This window comes from Patagioenas fasciata, chromosome 3, assembly GCF_037038585.1.
Source record: "Patagioenas fasciata isolate bPatFas1 chromosome 3, bPatFas1.hap1, whole genome shotgun sequence".
Classification (NCBI taxonomy): Eukaryota; Metazoa; Chordata; class Aves; order Columbiformes; family Columbidae; genus Patagioenas; species Patagioenas fasciata.
In genome coordinates this window covers 58,523,621-58,551,446 of record NC_092522.1, presented here as the reverse complement: position 1 = coordinate 58,551,446, position 27,826 = coordinate 58,523,621, and the positions used below count along the sequence as shown (strand labels likewise).

Sequence of the window (27,826 nt, the reverse complement as noted above, 5' to 3'; positions counted from 1 at the left end):
TCATACCATTTCTTTTTGTTGGGTGCTGGAATTCTGTACTGAGAAACAGAGGAATTCTTCCGGAGTGACATCTTCACATGCAATTTATGTCAGCAATCTAAAGGTACCTTCCTCAGGCATGTAGGTTGGTAGCCATAGAAAAAGAGGCTGCAAATGAAAAGAAAGTGTAATGTGGGAACAAACATTCTGGGATGCCTGAGCTATATTGGGATTCCCACCTCTTGAAACAGGAGGACTTTCTGTGAGAGTTATGCTATCCAAAAATCCCATGCACAAGCCATTATGCTTTTACTAACACACCACAAGAAGTGACAATGCGCACATACAGCCTTCAGAGTTGTCTTTTCAACTAATTGCCTAAAATGTAGAAAAAGACATCCTCTAACCACAGCGCTGGGAAGGAGGAAACTGGGAACAATAAAACTCTGATACTGACTTCCTATCAGAAGGCTTTCCTTTCATCGCTGGTGCCACAACACGTTTCTACTGCAAATGTCCAATATTTCCCCTTACAAGACTTTTCCCCACCCCCTTCAAGGGATACATAACTTCAGCAGACTTGCTCACCTTGAAGCTTTCCATGCCACAAACCTGCCTCCTTGCTGAGCTGTTTTAGGAGATCTCAGCAAAAGCATTCCCCTCAGCTTTTTTTGAGAAAAAAACACCCTTCTTTTCCTTTACTCACCTTGAAAAACTTCGGTGACCTTTCCCCTGAGAAGACAAGCACCCCAGCCTGACTAGCAGAGACATGAACCGTACCCTCACATCTGAAGGAGGGGCAGTAACAGACTGGAGCATAATAGAGACTTTGTTTCTGAGGGTACATTTTTTTGCTGCTTTGTCCAAATCTCCACAGACTTGACCAGTTTGGGGGGACCAATACAACCTTTTAGCGATAGTCCTCTGCACATTTCAGCTCAGGCTTCACAAGGTCTTAACCCATAACTGCCATTCTCAAATGCTGTCAGCACATTTGGTTCAGATCTGCTCCTCTTGAATTAAGAGCAAAGATTGTTTCTGTGACTCAGTGTCATTCTGCAAACCTTAGGCAATGTGGGGAAGTGTTCTGTGGGAAGGAGAAAACAGGAACAAAGCTTGATGGACACCAGAGGATGGAGACTGAATGTCAGCAGAAAAAAGGGCAGAAAAATTAAGAATAGTCATCAAGACATTGTCAGAAGAACAGGAAGGCTGAACAAAAAGCTGAAGAATAAAGGGAGAACTACAACAGACCTGGCAAAAAGACTGTGACAAGCTACGTAAGAGAGTGTCTTAAGACCTGCCAAGAGAACTATGGAGAGAGATCTGGACTCAGCAGACACTATAAACATGGGAAAAGAGAAAGACTGAAAGGTGATCAATCACATGAGGAAATGAGACAAAATGGACTGATGGGATGAGGACAGGATGTACTGTGAGAAGACTTAGGGCAGATGGGCAGGAAGACCATAGGTAGAAGACTCTGCAGAGGAAAACTGGAATTTCTAGGTAAAAAGGCTTGAAAGAGGAGTCTCAAATACAATTAATAAAAAAAAAAAAAAAAAAAAAAAAGCGTGGCAGAGGACAAAAGATCCAGAGTAGACAGGCAAGAGACTTGAGACTTCAACTAGTCCAGTAGGGATGGTTTAAATAATTGTCATATTTGGCATGAAAGGGTAGAGGAACTCCTTCACATAAAAGAAGTCTCCCAGATTTCAGATGGAGTTCAAGATTCCTGAAGCTCGACCTCGGTTTGCATCAAATATTTGTGAAATGCACTGACAACGCATGCATCGCTCCCCCCTAGTTGCAGTATAGACGTCAATGACTTTTTACTGATATTATTTTACTGATAGGAGTTCTTACATCACACAGCTGAGGTTCACGCAGTAGATGTTCTCAACAGGCTGCTATCACTGTGAGTGTATCCAATGTAACATGACATGCATGCACTGTAAGAGGGCATTTGCATCATTACTTCCTTTTCCAAAGGTAAGCCACAAACGTAGCTTCTACGGTTATAAGCATTTGTACAAATTATGAATATGGGCTTCTGACCCCTGTGCCCACAAATGCAAAACACATTTTTATTATAAACTTGAGGACAGCATTTTACTCGGGGCGGGGCGGGGCGGGGGGGGGGGGGGGAGTTACTTCAGTAAGTTACTCTAACTGAATTTTATGCCTATTCTAAATAAATTACTACTTGAAAAAGTCAGGCTGTGTCCTGAAGAGGAGAAGGTCTGCAGGTTCTGCCCTGGCCAGTACACCTGTCAGCATGACACAAGCAGGAAGCAGAGGTATCCGATTTCTCATCACAAACTTGCCCAAAACACGCTTCAAGCTGTACTAATTCAAAATTTTAATTATACTTAACAGATCATCTGATAAAACACAACAAACAATGGAAAAGTTCACTCTACCTTTGTTACAGTGCTTGCCTGTGCAAGAATCACAGCAGCACACCTCAAAACAATCATAATTCAACTGTTCTTTCAGATCACAGGCAAAATGGCTGTACTGGCTAGAAAAGCAGCTGGTTTTAAAGCATATCCTGAGGCAAAGGGAGCCAAATAGGGCCTGTATGGCCTCCTCTCACTCATCCTAAGCCCAGGAAATATTTCTTATCAGCAGTTTACAAGAAAGCTGGAGAACCCCAGCAGGTTTACAGTATCAATTAAAGATCACATTGGCCATATCCTATGAAGTCGATTTCTACATCTGTCCAGCATTTTGGCACTGTTAAGAACAAATATCACTCAGATACTCAAAAGCCAATAAAAGTTATGCCTTTTTAGTTTCTTTTTAGTTATATACTTATTAATGACTTAACAGAATTAGGTCAATAAAGGTATCAAAAAGAGTGAAATTTTATTTTTCCCCGTTTACTCCAAAGTCTTTTATAACAAGCCTGATAACTCTACATGTTGTAAGACTAACATAGGCTGAAAGGACACTGCCTAAAATACTCTGCTGGGCTAACTCTTAATGGATGAATAGTACCAGGATCCTACATGCAATTTCACATCATCCATGTTAATGGGTCATTTGCATACAGCTACATATGTTCCTTTACATTTGTGTTCAACTAATCTCAGAAACCAGTTCCAGGCACATGAAGGACAAGAAGGTAATCAAGAATAGTCAGCATGGATTCACCAAGGGGAAGCTGACCACCCTGATAACTTTCTACAACAAAATGGCTCGGTACATTTGTGCAGAGCAGTGGATATTGTCTACCTTGACTTCAGAAAGCCTTTTGACACTGTCTCCCATAAGATGCTCATGGACAAGGTGATGAAGTATGGGTTGCATAAGCAGACAGTCAAGATTGATCGAAAACGGGTGAAACAGACAGGCCCTGAGGGTGGTGATCAAAGGTACAACATCTAGTTGGAGACCATTAACTAGCGGCATATCTCATGGGTTAATACTGGATCCTGTCCATTTAAGATGTTAATTAATGATTTGGATGACCAGAAAGAGTGTGGATGTATTAAAAATCACAAAAAGAAAACCACCACCCCTTCCACCCACCTTCCCCCTCCCAAAAAAAGCTTGACTGTGGACCACAGGCAAACATGCGTTGCTTTCCACCAGAAATTTAGAGCGTGGATTCACGGACATGAGTTCTGACACCCTCTCAGTTCTAGCTCTAGAACCTTTTTCAAACTACTCAATAGAACAGTAAGAACATGTTCTTTTTGTTTATGTTGTATATAGAGAAGGTGGCATCAGCAATTCCCCACTACCAGGGGACAAAAAGCCATAGACTAGATCTGTACCAACAGCTCTCAGCTGGGGGTAGAGGGTGATTAAAACAGTACCTATTGATTTCTCCCTTTCCGTTCCTACATCATCCTCAGCCTGACATCTCTTCAGCTTTTAGCTCTTTGTACCTGGGTTGCTTCTCTTCCTCCCTCCCTCCCTCCCTCCCTACCTCCTCCTGCCATAAAACAAACAAACAAACAAACAAAAAAGAAAAACAAAAACAAACTACCCCAAAACAAACAAAAAAAAACCACCTTACTATTCTTACTATTTTTAATTTGTGTGCGTAACATTCTATATTGCATTCAGCTGCAAAACTCACTAGAAAGCTTCAGTTCCAACCAATTTCATACTTCCCCCAACCCTCCACTTTCTGGGTTTTCTCTCATTTCCTCATATTGTTTTCCCTCTCATGATTTTCTCTCTCCACTTAGCACTGGTTCATGTGCTTATACTTTCTTCTGCCAGCTCCCACTTTCACGTAGCTCTTCAGTTCCCACACACTTCTTGGGCAGCAGTTGTCCTTTGACCCTTTCCCAGCTCCCCTTTTCCCTTTCTCATCCCATTTCCTAGCCAGTTGCCAAAATCTGGCCCATGTTTATCTGGAGAATAAGACTGATCAAGCTGCTTCCCTTCATCTTAGTTTGGATCAGCACTAGTCAGCTGGTTGCCAGACTAGATGACCTCAAGTCACAAAGGCTTGGGTAATCAAATCCTGTAAGGCTGTCACTCCCCTGCAGATATCTCTGGAGTCTTCCCATCCTTCTCACAGCCACAACTCTTGGTTAGGTAAATCACCGCAGCACTGCTAAGGTAACTTGAGGAGAAAAGAATTCTAAGAAACATATAAAACAGGGTCCTCATGCTTCCCATCACACCTCCCTCCCTGAAGAGCAAGCAAAGCACGTGCACAGCCTGAGGTAGTTGGTTCTCCACTGTCCTCACTGCTCACGAAGGAGCTTCTCTGAAGCACTCAGATTCTCAAAACCTACCTAAAAAAAGCCCCATTGCCAACCACTACATTTCTCAAATAGGCTCTTTAATGCCACATAGATCTTTCAAGATTCATTAACTATTAGCTACTGTAGGAAGTACGCTTGGATATTTCACAGGTAAATTTCTCCATTTTTTTCATAACTTCAAGAGCATTTGTCACATTTAATCTATATCTACTGTAGCGGTGCTTAAAGTATTTCCAGCAAGCATTTGATGGTCTTCCTACTTGTAAATGGAAAATATGTTTCAAGATTTTGATGATAGTTTCCAGTTTCTCAAGTTGTACAGTTTACTGCACAGGAAGATGAGTGAGAGTTAAGGTTTCCAAAACCATGGTGGTCATGCCTAGAAAACAGTGACTGCGCACAGAAGCTGGATTGCTTCTGCAGCATATGACAACCTTAAATACTCCAAAATGAAACTTAGGCAACAGTTGAATGTAGAGAAATAGCAGCAGCTACAGAAACTGAGAAAGTCTTGCAGAAAAAGACTTTTTTGTGAGAACTCTGTGGGGCGGGGGTGTTTAATCATGACATGCACTTGTGTTATCAAAGCTTTAGTGTTTTTTCCCACTCATTCCTTGTGCAACCAAGTGGGTTAGAACTGCAGGTACAGAGAGCGTGTCCAGCTGACTGATACTTCCTTTGGTAGATGACCTCATACAGCTACCTAAAGCTACATATTCTATAAACAGCACATTAAACATGCACCTCCCAAGAAATCCTTTTATGCAGGTAGTCATACATACATAGGTTAAATACACAGACTACAAACAGCCAAGGGACTTAACTGTCACCTTCAAAACCACAAAAGAACATGACTAATGGCACAAGTTGCAAGTACATGGAGTGAGCAGAACAATCCACAGAAGGACTCATCCATACTTTTCCCTGTACTAGAAAGGGGAAATGAAAGATACTGTTCATCTGGGGATTGGACAAAAACGTCACTGCTGATAATAAATGTTACACCCATTTATTAAGCACCACCCATTCAGAATTAACTTTAAAGACAACATAATACCTTCATGAAACAAGCAAACAACAGAGTTTTCCAGCAAATAAATATGCCATATTTAATACTGCATGAAAAGGAGAAAAAGGCAGGAAAAAACTTGCGGTACTAGGATTTGGTAGGGGGAAAAATTAATAAGTGAGATTCTTCAGATAAATCACTAAAAGTGGCAAACAAGCTGTCTCCTGTTTCCCTCTTGCTGTACATTCTAAGAAACAGTACGGGGTTTTTTTTTGTAAATAAACACTACTTGCAAAATGCTTACCAATATTCACTACTGCTGTCAACTGTAGAATGTTTTTCCCGTTTTTTTCTTCATTAACATGTAGTCACAGTTTAGACTTATCTAATCAAATAAAAACTAGAAACACACAAGAACAATGATGTTACACTAATTTATAAAGACCACCAAATGCCAATTCCATTGTCAGGTCCATCTGTCCTGCTGTGAAATCAAACAATGTAAAGAAGAGCATTATGGAAGAGTTAACACCATCCTAAGCAAGACTCCTACCTTCACGATGCTTTTTAGATCCTGCACATACATCCTCTCTGTCTCCAGAATCTCTTGGACCACTCTGTCTACATAGAGGAGCTTGGGACTGGTGGGCTCCGTGACCAGGGACATCGCACAGTTTTTGCTCATTCCTTTTGATTCTGCTTTCCTTGGCATGCTTGGCCTTTTTTCAAGGCTTTCCTCAGGATCCTCTTGCTCTGCAGGGGAGTTTTTGCGTGGCTTGTTGCTGGAAAATCGCCTGGCTGGGACCAGTTCTAGGTTGATGGCGCCTGTTTCTTTATCCTGGTTGAACAAACCCAAGTGGCTGTTTGAAACCAAGGTCGTTCTGCTTCCAAAGGAGCAGTGGCTATCCCTGGAGGAAGCAGAGGAGGAAGTGGAGCTAAAGCTTACAGGACGGTCACTGTCTGACAGGTCCATGGTTTTTTTTTCACAGTAGCGGAAAGGTCTGCTCTCCTTGTGCAAATCTTCCCCTTTCGTCTTGGAGTCAAGGGCCTCTGTCACAGCTGGTAAAACATCGAGAGGTAAGTGGAAGTCATCTAAAAAAAACCAACAGAAGTGGATTTATTGTTGCTGCTCTATATAACACAAATTTGAAAACAGATACTTTTAAATCTTCTTGCATACAAAACTGCCACAACTCTATTTTAACTAAAAGACAACCAGAACAACGCAATTTGCAGGTCACCATGGCTCTAATGCTTTTTAGGTGGTGGCAATCTCCCACCGGAGGCTACTACACAGGCATCACACACCTCCTGCTCACATAATGTTTCTCGCACATCCTCCTTGCACCAGCATACTGGGCCTGGTGCTCATGCATGCTCTACCCAGGCTCAGCACAGGAGAGAAATAAGACTCAAAGATTTTCCCTAAGGTTAAAAAAACCCTCTGTCCAGAGCCACCTCTGCTATCTGCAAGCTGAGCACTGACCCTGGCTTGGATGCTTTGGAAAACTCATGAATCACACAATGATATCAGACAATATCTTTCATTTTGAATACTGTAAGGCCAATAGTCAAACAAAAACCAAAAGCAGATATCAATTACCAGCTCTGTGGCTTGTACAAAAACACTAAAATCAGAATGATTTCCCAATGAAAATATTATAGCTTCTGAAAAAAGAGTTCCCATAGGAAAGTGTTCTGCCAAATAATTCCGTTTTCTACTGGGAAAATAAGTCATCCTAAAACTGCTCAACTGAAGCCAACATATTGCCCCCTGCTGAACTGACCAAAAGCTGTTTTTCGAATCACTGCCAAACCAAAATAAGAGATCTGTCTTCCTGACAGGATTTCAATTCTACTTTCTTTTTGCTGCTGAAATGCCCTGCAGGCCACTGTCCACGATGCAACGCAGATTTCTCTCTGGCCAAGTTTTGTGTGAATCACCACAAGAATCTGCAGAAGCAGCTGCAGGTAAATTCAGTACTTCAAGGTTTCATTTCAGCAAGAAGCGTCCACCCAAAAAACCCTGACTCAAACTCAAAGAATTTCAGAATGTCTGTCCTTTGAAAAGGGAAACTTGTGACAATTCAGGAAGAAAAGCAATACTGAAGGTACCCACACAGTGGTAGCTTAGTCCTTATCTTACTCCAATGACAACCTTATTTTTTAAAAAAGTCAAACCAGCAATTACAGCTCCAGACAGCAGTTTCGGTAAAGAAACCGTAAAGCCAGTAAGCTGCAGATTAAACCTGCACAACCTTTAAGCTGGCCTTTCTTCAACTGAGGCAGAGTTGCTTTGCAATTATGAGTAGAAACCTCCCGGACACAGCTCCTGCTGCACTTGGTCAGAGAAGAGGGGCAGGAGGAAGAACTTCATTCATCACAGAAAGCCATCCTTTCATTTTTCAAAATCAAACACTACCAATTATTTTAAAATAATATTTTTTAAAATATATAAATAAATAAATAACCAACCACAACTCAAAGGAAGCAAACAAACAAACAAAAAAAAGGAGCCCAGAGAAGAAAATTTTATTTATTTGGCCTATCCTGAAAGCATAAGATTTTATTTTTACGTGAGTAATTAATACCACCATTTCAGCAACGATGGTATTAGCTTTCTGTTAAGGAGAAGTATTGCCCTCAAGGTAACACTTGGAATTAACACTGAGAGTAATTTGCTCATTACATGGGTCAGAAATTGGGCATTAGATTAAAAACCTAATTTGGCACCTCTGTACCCCTGGTTTTACCTTGAAGTCTGAAAAATCTACAGCCTTTCTTTGTGCCAGGTTCTTCTGGTTTTGCAGCATAGAAGCATATTTTCTTACCCTTCTTGAATAAACCACATCAAGTACAAACTCCAAAATAGAATATAAAGCAATAAATCAGTAAAGTATTTAAAACTGAAGAATGCTGTGAAATTCTCCTGTTTCTGAATGGGTACGGACAAAGTTGTTTGCCTTCCTATTGCTTGTGATAAGAAAGTATGCATTTTTGATAAGAAATAATGTATTTTTGTTATCAGCTTTGGATCATTTTTCATGTTCAGTTAGAAAGCACAACGTTGCTGTGCAGATGTAAACTCCCTTGAAAAAGGCGCAAGATAAACAAGATAACAGGGATACCCTTCCACTAACTTACTCCAAGACATTTTACTGAAATTACATGACAAAGAAACAGCTGATTAGCCATATTTAGGGGGGAAATAAAAGGTTCCTGTGGCATTCCATTACTCCATGCCCTTTTCTTCCTGTTTCACTGATATAAGGTCTGCCTTTCAGATAACCTGAAGGCATTAATATGTAACATTTGCTTCACAAACATTGTCAGACTCATTAATATAAAAAACAAACAAAACACAGTTCAGTTCAATGAAATTTGAGTCAGAATACATGTTAAAAGTAGTTTTTTATATGACAAACTTGTAGCCAGAAGCATTGTGAAAGCTTAACGTGTCTCATAAAAACAAAACAAACAAAACTTATTTTCTTGTTTAATGACAATGTCATTGCCTATTAAAAAACAAACAAAAAAACAAAAAACCAAACCAAACCAACAACAACAAAAAAACCCAAACAAAAACAAACAAACAAAACAAACAAAAAAAAACCACACACAAACCCAGGATTAGTTGTAATAGTTAAAATGGGCTTGCTCTTTAGCACCCATATTCCCCCAACCTTGTTGAACCCCAGGCACCTGGCAGGCATGGCTAATTAATTACATGCAACACAGATGGCTCAAGTTCCTCCATTTTTTTACACCAATGACTATTTCTGTATATTTCTACATAAATTACACCAAACAGAGATTTTCAAGTAGCAAATAGCATGTTTTGTCCTCAAAGCCTCCTCTTGACTGAGAGCCTCAAAAGTTACTTTTTACTTTGTTCTTACTCCTTTCCCAGCCATGTGTAAATCAGTCATTTGGCTTCTCTATAGAAAATTTTTGCTAAAATTTTGCCCATTACATCTCCAGCCAGCAAAATGCGTTGGTGGGGCTCCATGCAGACGGCACCGAAGCTCATTGCTCTGGCAGAGCAGCAGCTGAGTACCCACGCAGCTGGAGAACCCAGCAGAATCACAGGACACAAGGACACGAGGATTTCGGTGGGGGTAAAAACTGGGAGGCAGCTGCCTTTCCTCAGCTGGCAAGCCCTGTCCAAACACTTTGCACCCTGCCTGTGGAAGTCAGGGCTTGGGAGCAAGCCCTGGCTCTGCCCAGCCCTCAATTTCTGCCTCAGCTACATGTAGCTGTTACAAACCCACAGCCCTTCCCAACAACAAAGAATCTGAAAATCTTCTAAAGCTTCACAGCTTTATATTCAGAAACTCCTCTGAGCAGCATTACCCCTGCTGTTGAATTCAGGAAAAGGTATTTTAGGTGATTTCTACAGTCACAAGTCCATCAAAAAAGTCAGCAGCTGAATCTAGCTCATTGCCACAGCCATGTGCCCATCCTTCTTTTCTTTTGTTTGGGTCTACGTTTGGCTTTTCAGAGCTCTGGTATAATTTTGCGGCAAAGTAACTTCACTCTTGTCCCAGGAGCCTCAGGTTTCTACCGACTGCCCATGAAAAATTCACAAGCGAATTAATGAGAGGGGAGAGGGGAAACAGCTTCCCCCAAGACTGCTACCTACTATAACTGACACAGTGATTGCAAACCCTGTAACCTCTTACAAATTTCTGTCTTTGATACAAACTTGCTATAAAAAGCAAGTTCATGTCTCACATACTCTGAGGAACTGATTTACAAGCAACCCCCTCACCAGCCAACAATTTCAGCAGCAACACCAGCAGGCAGGGTCATTCACCAAAACTCAGGCTGCAAACAGTCTGTGTCATTACAAGTACCCCCAGACCCACAGCAGCACAGGCTCTGAGCGAGTCTTGTACACCCTGACCCACATCTGCTTGGTTCACTGCTTTTTTTGTTAGGTGTTCTTTTGTTTCCTAAATCTTTTCAGTGACAGACCAAAATAATATTGAGAACTTTTGTGAGTTGTGAATAACGGTATTTAACTCAGTCTGGGGGAAAAAAAAAAAAAGAAAGAAAGAAAGAAAGAAAAATCTTCAATTTGCATACTTTCATTAAGGAATAACAGTAATTACTTGTTAGTTCAGCAATGAAAGGAGGATAATTACTACTTGTCCCTACTCACAAGGAAACGAGCTCCCAGAACAAGGTCACTTCTTGCTTATGCCTTTCCATGAATGGAGGTAGCCTCTCCCCCTCCCCACCAAACCTCCCTGCTCCCCCCTGCAACACACACACACTCCCTGGGCGCAGCACAACCCCAGCAAGAACAACATCTCCCTACTCTACAGCAGTGCAAGGGCAAAAACACTCATGTTTCACCCCAACAGGCAACTGTAATGTTAGTTACAACACTGAAGGCACATGCAGAGCAACTATCTTGGTGTATCTCATGTTTCCACCATTCAGCCATAAAAAAGTTCTCACCAAATATGCATACGCTTCTATCAGTTTAACAAACATCTCATTCCTATAACTATATTCATGGTAATGATAAATGGTTTTCCATTATCTCTGCAACTTTGGCTATTCTAGAACACTAGCATACAATGAGAGAAAAAGTGCTTTAAGTCCATTTTGTATTTAAATACAAAGACCCCAATCCCTATCTAAACATAGGTATTTATTCCTCCAAGTTGTTCACTGCACATGACATTTTAAGACATACTGCATGACTAAAAACTCAGAAGTCAATTTATATTCATAATTAGTACTGTTGTTGCCTTCCCCTGGCATGAAAAAGAGCACCTTCGATGTTATCTACAAAGTCAACTTTTCCAGAAATTACAGGCTTCACATCCTCTGGAAGTTTAGCTACATGAAAGTGATGAGACTACAACAAATCTTTCCTGTATTTTCCTTGAGATATTTTCATATTTCAAATAAAGTATTCATACTGTGGATACAATTAAGTAAGATTGTTTAGAACAATTTCTACCTTCAGTATCAAATTCAAATGCAGCACTGGAATTGAGAAACATAAATGTTATACAGCTGCCAGACTGAGGAAGATTAAAATACATTCACTACAAGAATCCCAACATGATCTTAAATTAACTCCCTATATCCCCTGCTCTGAATATTGTCCAAGTGAAAGTCAGCAGATTTTTAATTACTCTATTTTGCATATGAACATATATCATTTCTAAAACTAACACCCTCTGTGAATAAAATCACATTTGAAAGCTACAATATTAGCAGGATTAGATCTCTAGTCTGAACTGTCACAAACAATATGCTGCCAAGTACTTAACTGAACTTTGAACAACAGAAATCCCATTTATTAGAAATCTTAGAGTAAGGAAAAAAAGCCACCAACTAATGCAACTAATGTGCCCCTGTCTGTCAAGTTACTGTCCCGTCCCCCCCCCATCCCATCCCCCCTGCAATATTTCAAGCACAATAGCCTTTGTCACAACCAAACACGCTAATGTCCGAGAACATTATTGCAAGGGAAAATCCTCTGCAACAGTATCTCACCACTGAGGAATGTCTCTGGCTCCTCACACCCAGGACGACCAAGTCCTCTCTGTTTTTCCAACCCTCTCTGAACAACCCACGACCTACCTGTGCGGCAGAGGAGAGGCGCAGGCTCTGCCTTCAGCTGTTCCCGAATTACCTCATTGGGCACTCAGGTAAAATGAGAAGCTCTTACTAGTCTGTACAGCTCCTTTGCCAGAAATATTGCATGAGTCAGCTTTTATCTATCAAAACCCTAAACACAAAGGCTCTACAGAAACCTGATTCACAACTTTCTCACCGCCTTTTTCCCAGCGTACCGACAGTCTTCGGCATCACTAAGAGCCTTAAATGAAACATGACATCATGCAATTCAGGGACAGGACAATGGGTATCACTGTGGGTAACTTTAAAATGAACACTTCACTGAGCAACACCCACTAACTTCCATTTTTCCAGGCACAGCGCTGTGAAAACATCAAATAGAGCCCCCATTTCCACAGCATTAATTACCCTTTGCTCCTTGATTTACAGACAATATCAATAAGGATGTAAAGCAAATAAATCACCTGCTGGTATTGTGAAATTTCTGTGTTTATGTTAGAAACTCCCATGAACCTGCGATGCAATAGGATGATCCTTGGCAATAAGATCATTCTGATTTCTGTTCTGCCCTAACATAAACAGGAACTGGCTTTTGCAGAGTGCTTGTGAAGCTTCAGTGTTTTTTTTAAAGAGGGAGAGGAAAGACTTCAAGAAGAAAACGTGAAAACCAAATCATGAGGTGCTCTGTGCTAAATCACAACAAAGCAAAGTAGAAGGAAAAAAAAAAAAAAAAAAAAAAGAGTTTTGTGGGAAAGGAGGGAAAGGAGACAGTGAGAGGGGAAACCAGGATCAAAGATGAAGAAAAAGAGATAATTAAAAAAATAAATTATATAGACTGGTGCTAATCAGTGGGAAAGCTGATGGCTCTCTTAGCTTGCAAAGGGGGTGATAGGATTTCTATCTTGAAGTTGAGAGGCAAAAGAAGTCAAAATAGTTCCCAGCTGCTGGCACCACTTTCCAGGTGTGCTCTCACACCTGCATGCTCAAACCTAGTCTGCTAAAAGATACACTATCTTTAAAATCATCTCCTTGTATGTAACGTGGCCTCAGCTTCATTTTGAGTTTTCCTAAAGAGCGTAGTCCTTGAACAACGCTTTTCAACAGGAAACTGAAGGCAGAAAAAGGAAGCAAAGGCAGCCTTGAGACCATTCGCAAACCTGTGAAACACTTTGATCTGAATGTCGGGGCTATAGGGGTGAAAGTCCCTTTTATCCAGGCTGAAAGATCAGATTGCCACACTGCCATGTCTGAGATCATACATCACCACATAAATTATCCTGTAATTTTTGAGAGTGGTTTTTTTTTAATACCTACATATTTATATTAAAAGATATACATACACATGAGCACTTTTTGTAAGATCTGTGCAATATTTCAGACAGAGCCACTGTGTATCTGTAAGTGGTGGACACAACGTTAGGATGACCAACACTGGCCCAAACATCCCCAGTACATACACAGTGCAGCACCCAGGTACTCGGTCAAATAACTCAAAACATGGCAAATTTACCATACATTTGCTTATGCTCCACATTCACATGTATTTCTGTCAGGAGCTTCTTCAGACCTCTGCTTCCTTGCACCTTGTGCCCACCTTGCCTATGGAGCTTTTATCACCTCTGAGGAAGGTTTTCATTAACTCCTGGGCAGACCTGTAGAGTATCAACCAGCCATAGGGCATTGCCTGGTCATTCTGTGAAGTCCTATGACACGGAACAATACCAGCAGCTTCATCATTTCACAATGACAAACCTCCTGAACGCTGAAGGCTCAACTCCAGCCCGGTGACAGACCCAGAGGCAGCTGGTGACAGAGAGCTTCCCATGTCTCCTCCAGTGGGCCAGGTATAGGCAGTGGCTGCAGTGATGCAGCATGAGCTTCAGCCACTGGTCTGAACTGGCACAGTGAGCTCCCATGTGCATTGCTAGGGGTGGGAGGGAGAGTGGAACAGAGCTGAGGTCCTTACTCTGCTCTACCTTGCTCTTTCTTTGCACACCCACATTTGACCTTAGCTCTTCCTTATATCCCCACATATAAGTCAGCAAGAGTTTACCTCATACATGAGAACTTCCCCAAGAACAACCCATCACTCCCAATCACTTTAAACATGCACAGCACTGAGGACTGTCATTGCAGGAGACTAGAAACTCAAAAGCCTTCTGTTTTACTGTCTAATGTGCATCGTCAATGAAACAGTACACAGGTATATCAGGAAAATACTGGTTTTGCCTCACTTCTCTTTTTCTACCATTCCATACCCTCCAAGTTTGGCTTTTGTTTATCTGCATTATCTTTTAGGAGCAGCATCCATTTCTCTGCCCTATCTCCTGCTCCCTCCCATGGTGTGCACAGTGCCATACGACCACATTATTAATGCATCACGATTAAGAGTTGAGAAGGGTGACCTATTTTTATTTTATTTTCGAAATAAGTTTTTATTTTTCTAAACTTGAACAATAAGTAGAGTTTACAAAGCTTAGGAATTATGTTATTCTATAATCCTCAATTGGCTAAGGATTTACTGAAGAAATAAGTTATCCTCAGCAAAATTTAAAAAAAGACCCATAACTCAACCACAGGGTACATTCAGGCTTAAGGACACACTGACATCTTCAGCAAAAGTGCAATGTAATGTATTAATAACTCTCTGCAATGCAGTAGCTATTTAATCTGTATACAGTACTGCAGAGACACCTAACAAAAGGAACCAGCCATCACATGCTGCTGATGTACTGCAACACAAAGAGAGCATATGGATCCAATGCTCTATATATAGGCCTTTTAAAAGTATTATTTTCCATCTCCTTGTGAATTTTGAAGGCTTACTTCTCTTTTTTTAAAAGATGGCCTGGTTCTATTCTATTCTAAATCAGAGCAAATGAAAATTCAGTGAAGACATGTAGATACGAATGCATATGGAAGCATAATACCTTAGATAATAATGTAATCAAAGCTTTTACACCCTTCTCTTCTCTGCCCATGCTGGCAGCATTCACTGAAGAGGAGTAAACAGTAAGCATTCAACATGATGCTGCTTGAATGTTTTGGTATTTTTACATTCAAACTTCAGTGCCATGACCTGAATGAAAATCCTCATGGACACTTCTTTCCACCCAGCACCACACAGGATCAGACCTTGCTGCTGGCACATCACTAGTGTTTTTCCATCCTATGCTAAATCACTCTAACAGTGCTTGGACACCAGGTCTGGTTTCTAGTTCTTCTTGGACTCCCTCATAGCTAGCAATGTAAAGCCAGCAAAATAAACTGTAGAGAGGGATGCACAGTTCCAGTACAAGGAAACACAGCATCCAGGAATTAGTCTTACAGTTACAGTGGAAAATGTAATTGTGTAACCACACAGAAGGCATCTTTGCACAGTTCATCTCTTCCAATTTAACAAGAACTCATAACTACAATATCTAGCACAGACAGATTATTTCATTTAAACTCATTTTAAAACTGTTCACTTCTGCCACTGAATTTTCTGTGAATTTCCAAACCTTCCCAGTGAAAATCCTGCCTGAAAAAAAAAATGTATTTTGTAAAAGCCAGTTTTCTGGAATAGCCGCTGATTTTGTTAGATGCCAAATAGAATTGAGTTTCAAATCTTTAAATAATTGATGTTTTTCTTTAAATCTGGCTAAATGATTTCTCCAATTTGTTTTGAACTGGAGACACTTACTGGAACCTCCTCTGCACCTCAGGAAGTTTAGCAACTACAATTTTGAAACAGAACTGAAATAGTAACGCCAGATTCATACTAACAGATGCTCGCATTTACAAAAAAAATAAAACCTTTCTTCTGGGTTTCCTCTCTTGAATAAAAGTTGCAGAAAGCTGTATTCATGTTTACATCTTGGAGAGAAGAATCCTTAAATTCAACCCACGTTGGAAATAAGACCTACTAATGACCTGGCTCCATCACAGACTGGCTCTGGCATTTCAAGTCATCAGTCATTTTCTTATGCTTATCCTGCTAAAAGGGAACATTAGGTCTTATTTTCAAGGCGGCATTATAACAGTAAGCTAACAGCTTTATCAAAATCCCAGTTCAATGGGAACAAATTCAGTGACAGTTAAAGGACTTGGGAGTTAATAAATAACTGACAGATTTTTGCAGGACACAATAATTAGTATTTTGAAATCTTACAGCACTTTACCTGAAAATAAGTAAAAAGAAACCAAGCAGGTGTTCAGGTTCAAAGAAATACAACATACCACAGCTCTTCTCACCACGTTGCTTCTGCAGCTAAGTATGGTATTTTAGATAGCCAAGGCCAAGACGACCAAGACTGCTAAATGGCAACAAAATAACTTGTCACAGCAGAAAAATCAAGGTGTCTTATTGCTACCACATACAGGAGATCTGTAAAAGCGCAGTCACCTCATATATTCAGTTTTTATATTCTGCTGATGATCCTATCACATCCTGACTGCTGTTTACCTTGATTTGGTCCTCCCCTACTCCTCCCTTCCCTTTCTTGTCATTAAACTATTCTCGGTGAAAGCCACTCCAACAAAACCACGCTTGTGATGAAGAATTGGCTTCACAGTGCTTTCAGAGTTGCTTTAAGGCCATTCTGGACTGCATGCAATATCTTCTACTATTTTTTATATGTTACTTCATTAAGGTAAACCATTGAGAACAACAAAATTCCTGTCTCAAACAAGCAATACTACCCTTAGAGCTTTTGTATGCAAGAAGCAAACAAGGAATTGAGATTATTTGAGATCGCTGCAGTGTTGGTGTACAGAGCAGCATGGCCTCTGCACCCACGTACAGATGGTGTTACTGTCCGCATCACTTACCAACATATCAGTATTCAAGATTAACAGTGCCAAGAGTCACACTTCAGAAGCTACAGGGCAAGAAGCAAACAGATTAGAGGCTTGGGTTTGCTTACAGTGGACATTTTGTGCATAATTCACAGCCAGTGACTTACTGAGTCATCGGCCTTTCTCGGCACTTCCTTCTTATTAGAACAATAAGATGTTTAATTCAAAACAGAAAGACAGTCATTTTATTTAAGTTATAGATATTGCAGACCCCCTATGCCTTCTTTACCACCAGCTATAGAAAAATAATCCTGTGGACTTAAAAGTATTACAGTTCTCTAACATTCTTTTTCAGGGGTATTTTAATTGAATTTTATACACATATAATACCCTACAAAGAATGTCAGTGAAAAGGGCTCTTCAGATGTCTATTGAGCATTTATTATGCAGTGTATTGTCAATCCGGAGGGAAAAAAAAAAACAACGCTGACCAGTACAAACAAGAGAGGGACATAAAAATGTTTTACAGCAAGATAGGAGAAATTTCAAACATTCATGAAAAGACATCAGATAACAACTGTTTGCTACCATCCTTTTGCTTTCCTGATTTTTTACATTTAGTGCTATATGACTTCTCTTTTGCAGCCTTTAAACACTTTCACATTGGCCAGTTTTCAGACTGCTTGTTAACTACAATAAACAACACCTAAATCCAACCATGTGGCCCAAACAACTGCAGGTATGTAGTAAACAACTCAGATGAGCTTTCTCAGTGTTTCGATCAGAGACAGGGAAAACAGAAACTTAGACCCCTATTTAAATTGTGTTAGTACAGCTAAATGAGTTTTCTCAGATTTCTCCCTCACACTGTGTCTTTCTTCCAGATAGTGACATTCAGTCCTAACATTTCTCTTGTTTGGGTTTTACACTTGCTTGTTTTCTGTGAGAAAGGAGTAGCAAATCCCTCCTTATTTAAATATTAGAGCTGGGATCCAAACAGAAGTCTCAAATCCAAAACATACAGCCCAGACTTGGAGAAACTGGGCCACAAAGGCCAACACTACAGCCTAAAATGAGTGATGGTGGGGCTGAGGAAGGGAGGATGTAATAACTGTGGTGGAACTGCAGGCTTTTCCCAACAAGCTGTGCTGGAAAACAATTCTTTTTGTTGTTCCTGTTTCTAGAGAGAATATCAAAGGTTTCTGAACTGCATACCCTATACGCATAGGAATTTACAAGGTAATTTGGTACATGGTTTAGCATTTAAGAGCCATTCTCATGAGTTACTCAGGGTCTTGGTTTATTTTCAAAAAACCTCACATAGTAAAACATTTTTCTTTCAAAACCTGTGATCTAATTAAGAACGTTAATCTGTAAATCCTCAGTGAACTATCTTCTGTTATGCCTGTGCTTTTCCTTAAATCGAAATATTGCCTTCAAACTTCCCCCAGGGGAAGTTTTCCCTTAACATTCAACCATGAACCTCATCAAACAGAGGCGAGGTGAAAAAAACAACTTCTTCCCCTCTCTCTTGTCTTCTCCCATCCAGAGACTGCGGAGCTGTAAGATCCCTGCAGGGGACTCACCACCTACAAGGAGGGAGCTGGTCCAGCAGGAGGGCAGGGGGTGGAATGGCCGACTGCCCCCACGCTGCTTCCAGCCCTGTTACACACAGGCTGAAAATCAGCTCCCCTCAGTCTGTCTCAACATCCCAGGAGCTCTGAGACTTTTCAGGGCTGAACAATGCTGCGCATTCACTATTGAGCTCTGAGGCGCAGAGACACGCTGAGAGGCCACTACACTGGTATTATTCCACTATGTTCAGCCTGTTACCGCAGCTATTAGCTGGCGTGCTCACTTTTCAAATCCCCATCTCTTTGGAAACCTTGACTACCACATTACCTTGTTACAAAGAGGCACAGGTTAAAAGAAGTTTAGCTGGGCATTTTTGTACTTTCTCCCTTTGGTATTGCCTATAATGTATTACTCACGTAAGCAGAATTTCGGTAAGAAGTATCTCACTTGTACAGTTATTTAGAAATCCTGTAGCTATTGAAATATTCTATTAACAAGGATTCTGGCAAAATATTTGTGATGTTTGTGTGATTTAAATCAGTAACCAAATGCAAACATGATCAGCCATAACTGTTTAGTAAGACACTTGAACTGAATCAGGGTTTGCAAATAATTTCATTAACTTTATTCAGGAAAACAGAAGGATGGTGGTTGACCACCATATCATCAATTTCTATATACAGTTATGGATGAAATCAGTTATACTTATTTCTGCATCAAAAAGCATTTATCTTCCAATACAATAAACCATAAGAATGGCTATATTCTTCCCTAGGATAAGTAGCATGAGGAGAGGTCCCTTTTGCAATTGATCTGCATCACTTACTAGAGCACCAAAAGATATACAATTTCCACTCTGACAATCTTTCATTGAATATATATATTTGCTATAACCTACAACTAAAGGACTTGAAACATTAAATCTTTAAACTATGCACAGACCCTGCCAATAATAAATTCATTACAAAATATTTTGAAGGTTAGAAAAACAATCTGGGAGAAACATTCCACTTCCAATGAAATTAGAGTGAAGTTCTTTGAAAAGAATGACAAAGGCATCTGGTGCTGAAGACCTGAACACTGTAAAGCAAGAAGAGCCAAAGGGACTGCTGCCTTTTGCATGGTAATTGCTATAGCTGACCTCAACTCAGAAACGAAACATCAAAATCTGAAAGAGCTCCACGGCTAAACAGTGATGTTCGTGTCTACATTGATGGACAGAAGAGAAGCTGCCAATGCATCACCACAGGTAAGAGATCTTCAAGGGCAAAATTGCCAGATACAGTAGAGTCAGAGCTATAAGGATAACACCATCTCTCAACAAGCACAGCACAAATCCCCTGGAATGATCAAGATGGGGCTTCAACATCAGTATTTGCCTTTCAAGGCACAACAATATAAAGCCATTTTTAGGACAATGAACAGCATTGACACAAATTGTGTTTCTAGAAGTAAGACATCTAGTTTACTAAAAGATTGCACAAACACTAAACTAGTTAAATCACTACATTTAACATACGCTGATTTTCTTATTGATGTGTTTTATTTGTTACTTATTTATGCCTAAAGGAGAAAGGATTTCCTGTGTTAGAAGAATATCCAAGAGAAAGCCCTGATACTGTGGTTAATTTGTTTTTAATACATTTGCATCTGCCAGTTACTCTGTCTTGGAAGAATACTGCATGGGAAGGGATGTGGGAGGATGAAAGCGTAGGAGAGCTATAATGGAAGTCCTACCCACTCAGTATTATTAACCAGTCACTACTGCCAATTTATGGGATTTTGAGTTGCAGTCTTCCATTTTATCGATTTTCTTAGAAGTCACATGCTAACATTGACATACAGGGATGGGAACAAAACGGATATTATAGGGATTTGCCAGATCTCTTACTGGAGGGACCATGAGGGATTTTTGTTATCAGGTTCCATATGCCCTGAAAAGGATAGTTCAAACTCCAAGTTTCACTATGCCAACACTCACTCTAACATCCAGAGGTGGCAAGAAGCGTATTTAAGATAAAAGACCTGATGATCACCATCAGGAAACAGGAAAACAATAATGGAATATGCACTGAGTGTGCTACACTGGAGCCCACCATTTTCCCCCTGTATTGACATTCTTGTCTTTTATGTTTACTTTTCACTTTTCAAACTAACATAGTTGGTTTATGAACGTATTGCTGATACTGGTGGTTCTGCTTTGAGCCTGTGATATTACCTTGCACATAGTGATGTAACTAGGAATCCCTCCTTAGCACCCCCATTTGCCCCCTCCATTTATCCCCTTTGTTACAGAGATGAATGTGCATGGCAAGTGACAGCTTATGCTAGTAGTTTAAATAAAGGTAATTCACTAGGCAACTCTACATTCTCACCCTAAACAGACTCATTTTAAGGAAAAAAAAAAAAAAAAAAAAAATCTCTTCAGGCATGCCAAAGGAGAACAGAAGGGATATGAATGAAGCACATTGGGGTTTTCAGATTTCCAAACTGCTTATCAGGGACTTTTCCCATGAGTTCCAAGGAAACATTTATTGTATTTAAATCAGAAACTAGAAAAGCCATCCTACTAATAGAAAACAAAACAAACAAACAAAATCATACTTCTCATTGCTAACTAGGTATCGGTAGTCCAAGAGAATCTTCTACCCACTTAAAAGACAAGCTGTTCTTTGTCACTAGAGATGTGCCACATCAATCACATGTTAGGCCACCTAAAATGTTCAGTTGATATCCCATTACTGTTTACACCTAAAGCTTTAAAATTAAATAAAGAGCTTCTGAAAAAGGCATTCTATTCTAACCTGCCATAAAAGTTAAATGGTTCTGGCACATTTTCTTTATGTGTGTAAGTCCTGAGCCTTAATATGAATCCTCTGCCATCCTTAGAACAAGTGAGCTGATGAAAGAGGAGTGTAAAGTCTTACACTACAGCTGATACTCTGGGGTGCATCTCATGAGTTTGGTTAGATGAAAAACAACCCACAATGAGGGAAAAAAAAAATCAGTTGAGCTTCTCTGGATTATATGATGTCACAACATACTCATGCTCTTGACTAAATAACTGATATTGATTGATGGCAGCCATATAGCTCAACAGAAATTCCCACTTGAAATAGAAGGCATTTAGTACAGTTTTAAGAAATAGGAATAAAGCATCACAGTGAAGGCAGAGACTACACATAACAAAACTAAAGCACTGCAGTTAGTCTGGTAACTTTGACAAACCTCTCACGTAGAGGTCTATGTCACAGGAAAGGAATTAGGCCCCAATTTTCAGAACAGCCCTTCGCTGAGGGTTTCCAGATATGATGTCCCCTGTTAATGCTGAGCACTCAGGGCTTGAGGCAAGGGCAAGCTGAAGGAGTACAGTAACTTAAGAAAACAGGCCCTGGAGGTAGATATTTACCTTGTAAAAACACTCATAACTCGTGGACTTTAACAGGTGACAAAAAAATTTAAATGGTTGCTCAGTGCAGGGTGCCATTTCCATTTGCCATAGGTCTTAATTTGCTGCGTTAAGAACAGCACTAGGTGTAAGCCGTACTAGGCCAAAGCCTACAGAGGCCATGATCCACTTCACTATCACAAAAGAAAGCTCTGCCATATGAGATTAGCTTCTTTCCTTATGCTGTTGGAACAAGTCTGTCTACTTGACATGCCAAATGCATTTAGATGGACAGCTGTTCTCAGCCTTCTGATTCAAGCAGTCACCCTGTCACTGCAGCACAGGGGCGATGCTGCAGCTTCTGCCTGTGCTCCTGAGCTGGGGCATGGCCAGCTCTCCTCCAGCACAGCCCTCAGCTCCATAAGGAGAAAAACAAAACAAAACAAACAACAAAACATAACAAAACACCAAACCTTCAACTTTATATATGTATTTCTGTATATACTTACATGTCTATTAACACCACATTCTGTTGCCAGGTAATACAACTTACTTTCACGGAGAACAGAAAGGGACGAAAACTTGACCTGTTGACACAACACACTAACACAAACCTCCACTTCTACTGGGAAAATATGGAAAAGGTTAAGTCATTTTGCTATAATGTTATCCTTTCCAAGCGTGAGAGAAATAGAATTGGTGTAAAGTTGCTGAAGCCTAAAGTTTTGATGGGTATAATACTCCAAGAGTCAGAAGACAAAAAACTACTTCTTTCTTCAGCACCTACACGCACCAGTGACTTGGGACTCTCCTGAGCCTGGTGTCAGAGACAGCGTGCCATTAGAAAACAGGGTGCAGATCCAGTAAACCAATTCCTCTCTCAATGCTTGAAAGTCCTGTACTTTCCTACTTACTACAATACTCAGGGCTTCTTAGGATCTTCACACAGAGGTCAGTGGTTGTGACTTTTGAGACTCGCCTCACTTGCTGCCATGAACAGAAGGGTAGTCTCAACTTGGCTGAGCATGCTTTAAAAATGAAGACCCAGTAGTTTAACTAATCGCAAGCTGATTTTATAGTCATATGTCCAGGATATGTGAATAAAACTTGTTAAAAAAAAATAAATCACTTTTTATTACAGCACATCAAAATTCAACAGACAATCAACTGAAGGAAGAGGAGGGGTCTTCTCTTTTGGTTTTGTATGTCTGTGAGTGTGTGTAAAAATCATTTGTGTAAGCATACTTCCCCCCTGTTGCATTAGGCTCAGTTTACACTCTGATCATAACAAAAGATGTTTTCTTCTGTAGTTGTTACTCTATATTTCGATCTTCCATCAAAAACAACAAGGCTTGTAAAAACACACGTGTCAAAAGGTTAAGAAATGAACAAATAGATTTTCTCCAGCTGTAGAAAAGTAGCTGACAACTCAATGCTCTGGATCACAGGAGAGAGGCGTTACTAAACCAAATGCCTGGTATTGATTTAAAGGGGAAATAAAGGAGTGGATTAAATTAATCCAGCAAAAAAGTAAGCAACTACATGAAGGAATACTTTCAATTTGAGAAAACTGGATGATCTCTCTCTAAGTAGGAGGAAAAGCATCTTAACTGATACATGATTTAGTATAAACATTATGAATACAAAGCAAAATCTGTTATTATAAATACCCAGTTTAAGTAAGCATTATTGAAATAGGAAATAGAGTCTATTAGAAATAATCACATACCAGAATGAAGGTTGTTCAGCAGGGACTACAAATATTTTATAAACCTGACATACTCCTTTATTACAGAAGTTGTATCAAATTTTTAATGCTCCTAAATATTTGATACTTTGCTTTCAACATTTGGCTTTTATGAAGGATGCAAAATGATCTGTTTGGTTGGTTTTTTTTTTTTTTTTGCTTGCATCCTTTAAACCTAAACAAGACTTACAAGGAAAGTTACCTTCTTTGGCAGGGTGGAGAAAAGGATTTCCTAAGGCCTTTCTTTTCCCCTCTTTCCTCCCCACCCTCCAGTAAATGAAATTAAAGGTCAGCAAGTATTCAGTGCAGTGGAAAACCCCAGCTTACAAAAATAAATGAATTAGAAAAGTTGTCCAAGATCATAATAACTAGCCATGCACTCTCTAGGTCATTCTCAAAACCCAGACATGGTTGTGGAAATACAGTATGTTTCCTGACATTGCCAGCAAACGTGATTACCGTATATTTATACACATTGTGAATAAACACATCATACCCAGGCAAAACATATCTCCCTAAATATTTGCTCTTGTCATTCAAGAGATTAATCCCTGAAGGAAACAATCATATAATGCATTTTCCATCTGCTGTTTTATTCCCTCTAAAGGCACAGGAAAAAGATACCTTTTAAAAACATAATTTATTTTTTGAAATATTCTTTAAATATTTTCTTACTCCTTTTCATAGACTGTAATAAAATAGTTATCTGTTTTATATGCTAGTCAAAATCCTTGCATGGGGATTAACTCCTAATATGAGGATATCGCAGACAGTGTGCCAAATAGATTTAGGTCCTCAATTTTCAGACCAGTTTAGTCTCAGGCTACTGTTTCAGAGTCACTTTAAGTCCCTGTTAAGCCCACCTGTGGGCTTGCCTCTCTCCTCTGGCTCTGGATCACGGACTCCCAAGCCCCATTCATGCTGATAACAGGAGTAGTGATCCCATGGCCACGCAGCTCCATTACCACCTCCAACTGGCTCCTGCTCAAATGGAGCAGCAGCAGGGCTGTTCATGCCAGAGGGAGGGAGCAGCAGGAGTACCTGGCCCTGGGGCTACAGGGAGAAGAGGGTTGTCTCCTCCGTCACTGCACCAAAGTGTTTGGAAACCTCAGGGAGAACAAAGGCACCTGCACCCTGGAGCTGTACAGACCACCAGGCACAGCAGTCCCCAAGACTGGATACCTGTTTTTTTTGCAGGTTCAACTAGAACGTGTGCCTGTTCCCTTACCTATAAAAGGACTTTGGGGAGGTGTTGTGGGTTATTAGAAAGCATAAGAAAATAACTTGACGACAGACAGAGTGACAGACCTTATCCTCTTTTTATCCTCATTTAAATACAGGCTTAGCTCCAGGCAAGCAGTTTCATTGATTTAGCTGGTACCATGAAATCTACCACCACACACACACACGTGTGTGTGTGTGTGTGTGTGTGTGTGTGTGTGTGTGTGTGTGTGTGTGTGTGTGTGTGTGTGTGTGTGTAGGTGCACACACAACACTTTAGTTCCTGGATAGACATCACTTCTATCAGCCAATTCAAACAAAACCGAGTTGCAGTAAACATCAGTGGCTTCAGAGGTTCAGTTTGGAGTTTATCTCCTCTTAGAGCTAGTTCCTTTGGGCAGTGCTAAAAGCATCCTCTCTTCTCTTCCCACTTTCTCCCACAACAAGAACTACAGCTTCACTTCAATACATCTTCCGTGGAGCACTTACACGGAGGTCAGGACATGCAAAGAACTTATTTTGAACCATAGTAAAGTGTTGAACCTGTTTTTTCCTGAAAGCCAGCAAGTTAAAGGGAGAATTGCTTCTGCAAAGGTTTTAGTAAAATTAATCAATAACTTTTTTTTTTCTTCTATAGCTAACAATTTATAAAGACAGCAAATCTTCACATCCCAAAAGGAAACTAGAGTGGCATTTGAAAGCATGATCTGCTTGATCTTTGACTAAACAAGACAACTATTTAGGCTTTCACATTCCCCTGTTCAACACACTTCCACAGGGAAGATAAGACAACATCAAGAGTGACAGGAATAAGGTATTACACTGACACACACACACACATGCTTTGCACTTCTATTGCTTCTGTAAAAATTCAGCATAAAGCACATCTGAAACACTCAGACTCTGCAGTTCCCCTCTGCGTTTTCCTTTTTCTTTTTTTACCCCCATCTCAGAAATGGCAAATGAAATACCCAGGAATAACATACTTGGTGTCATAACATCGCTTTTCATTCTGAAACAGCTATGTCAACTCTCACAAAACACAAGTATGATGATGATCAAAACAGTCCCATGGCATTTAATATTTGCCATTCAGGTTGTGAATTAATGACATGTGGGTACATCACTGAGATGACAGAACACACACATACTGAGACGAACAAGCTGCAATGGTCAAAGGGACTGGTCACTCCAGCTATGCCAGACTCAATGACCCATTCAGGAAAAGTCCTCCTGAGAAAATCTTTGGCATGAATGTAGGGTATCGGTATTTGTCACTTTTCTTGTTACTTCATTCTTGCAAATTAAAGTTACCTTAGAAACTAAATGAAGTATCACAGTATATTTCCTATTTTACATTACCCAACAGTCATTAAGTGCTTACTGTATTACATTATATAGCTGGACCATGCTAAAAATGACAAAACAAAAAAAATGTCACATATACTTCTACAGAACAGCATTACCAGTTTGGTGGTTTTGGGTTTTGTTTCTTTGTTTGGGTTTTTTGTTGGTTTGTTTTTTGTTGTTGTTGTTAACATTCTCTGCTTTTTGGATCTTATAGGAACTCCAAATATTGGTAAAAACTTCTAGAGGAAGCAGGCAAAAGTGAGAAAGACAGAAAAGGCAAAACAAAAGTAAAGGCTTACCCCAAAACCTCCTCCTACAACAAATGCAGATTCATTTGCACTGAAGGCAAAACTTTACATCCACTATACTTCCCATTTAGACCAACTAATTACAGATAATTAGCTACTTCTGTTTTCAAACATTGTAGAAATGTTACTGTCCAGAAACCCACCTGCAGAATAAGTCCCCTCCACCTGGTCTGTGATTACTTCTGCGCTCATGAAGCCCTGTAACCGGCTACTCTCTTGGAGACATTCAGCATAGAATTAACAAGTGGCTAAGAGCCATCCTCTCCTTCCAATTTTAAAACTGCAGTTTTGATACCACAGCTGGACTCCTGCCATCACTGCAGGCCTCAAAGAGGAATACAGCTTCAAAAAAAAAAAAAAAAAAAAAGGCATATTTCAGGAAAATTCTTCTTCCTCATCTGCCACTCTGCAGCATCTTCAGTCTCCTTGGGGAGAGCATTTATTCCAATGCCAGTTTTGCATTCCAGCTCCAGAAAGCTGCAGGCATACCAAGCAATGTCTTTTAATTATTTAAGTTTGGGAATCTTCTAGAACTGCTTTCCATAAGATGTCTGGGAAATGTTGTTTGGCAAATTATTTGCACTATAGCTAGGACTCAAACTCCTTGTACAGACTACATAAAGGACTGAAGGAAAAAACTTTCTTAAAATAGTAACAACCTCCCCACCACACACACAGCGCATCACTACCCTGCACTGACCTAATCTGGCAAGTGAACTAGGAAGAAAATTTCTATTTTCTGCCAACAACAGAGGAAATTAATTAGTTGGATATTAATTAAACTATAGGAATTTAAGAACAACAAAAACCGCTCTCAAACTTCTTAAATGAACATCTCTCCATATACAGCATCTCCATCTTTATTCTCTCTTCTAGACACACAGTTGAGTTACTAAAGTTACCAAATAGCACGAAAGCCACAGAGGACAAAGACATGGACATCTCTTTAGTAGAAACAGAGTAAAATGCACCAGACTAACTTCTTTCCTTAAGGTATGTATGAGTACTATATTTTCTTTTTCACAAACACAGTTATGGAGGGAGAGAGGGTTGTTTTCTATTTTTTGGGTTGTGGTGTTTTTTTTGGTTTTTTTTGAATTACTTTTATTTTTAAAGTCCTATTTTTCCTATTCC

General features: G+C 40.0%; 1 protein-coding gene across 4 annotated transcripts in view; it reads right to left on the bottom strand.

Moving 5' to 3' along the window:
* Window positions 1-27,826, bottom strand: part of PLEKHG1 (pleckstrin homology and RhoGEF domain containing G1) — a 133,271-nt gene that overhangs the window by 43,416 nt on the left and 62,029 nt on the right. For 3 of the 4 annotated variants that reach the window (XM_071806419.1, XM_065834229.2, XM_065834232.2), the window contains one exon: window positions 6,275-6,813. In XM_071806419.1, coding sequence (XP_071662520.1) covers window positions 6,275-6,813 — 539 coding nt within the window. Of the gene's footprint in view, window positions 1-6,274; window positions 6,814-12,327; window positions 12,492-27,826 lie in introns of those variants that run through there. The other variant, XM_071806420.1, reaches the window with a different exon arrangement.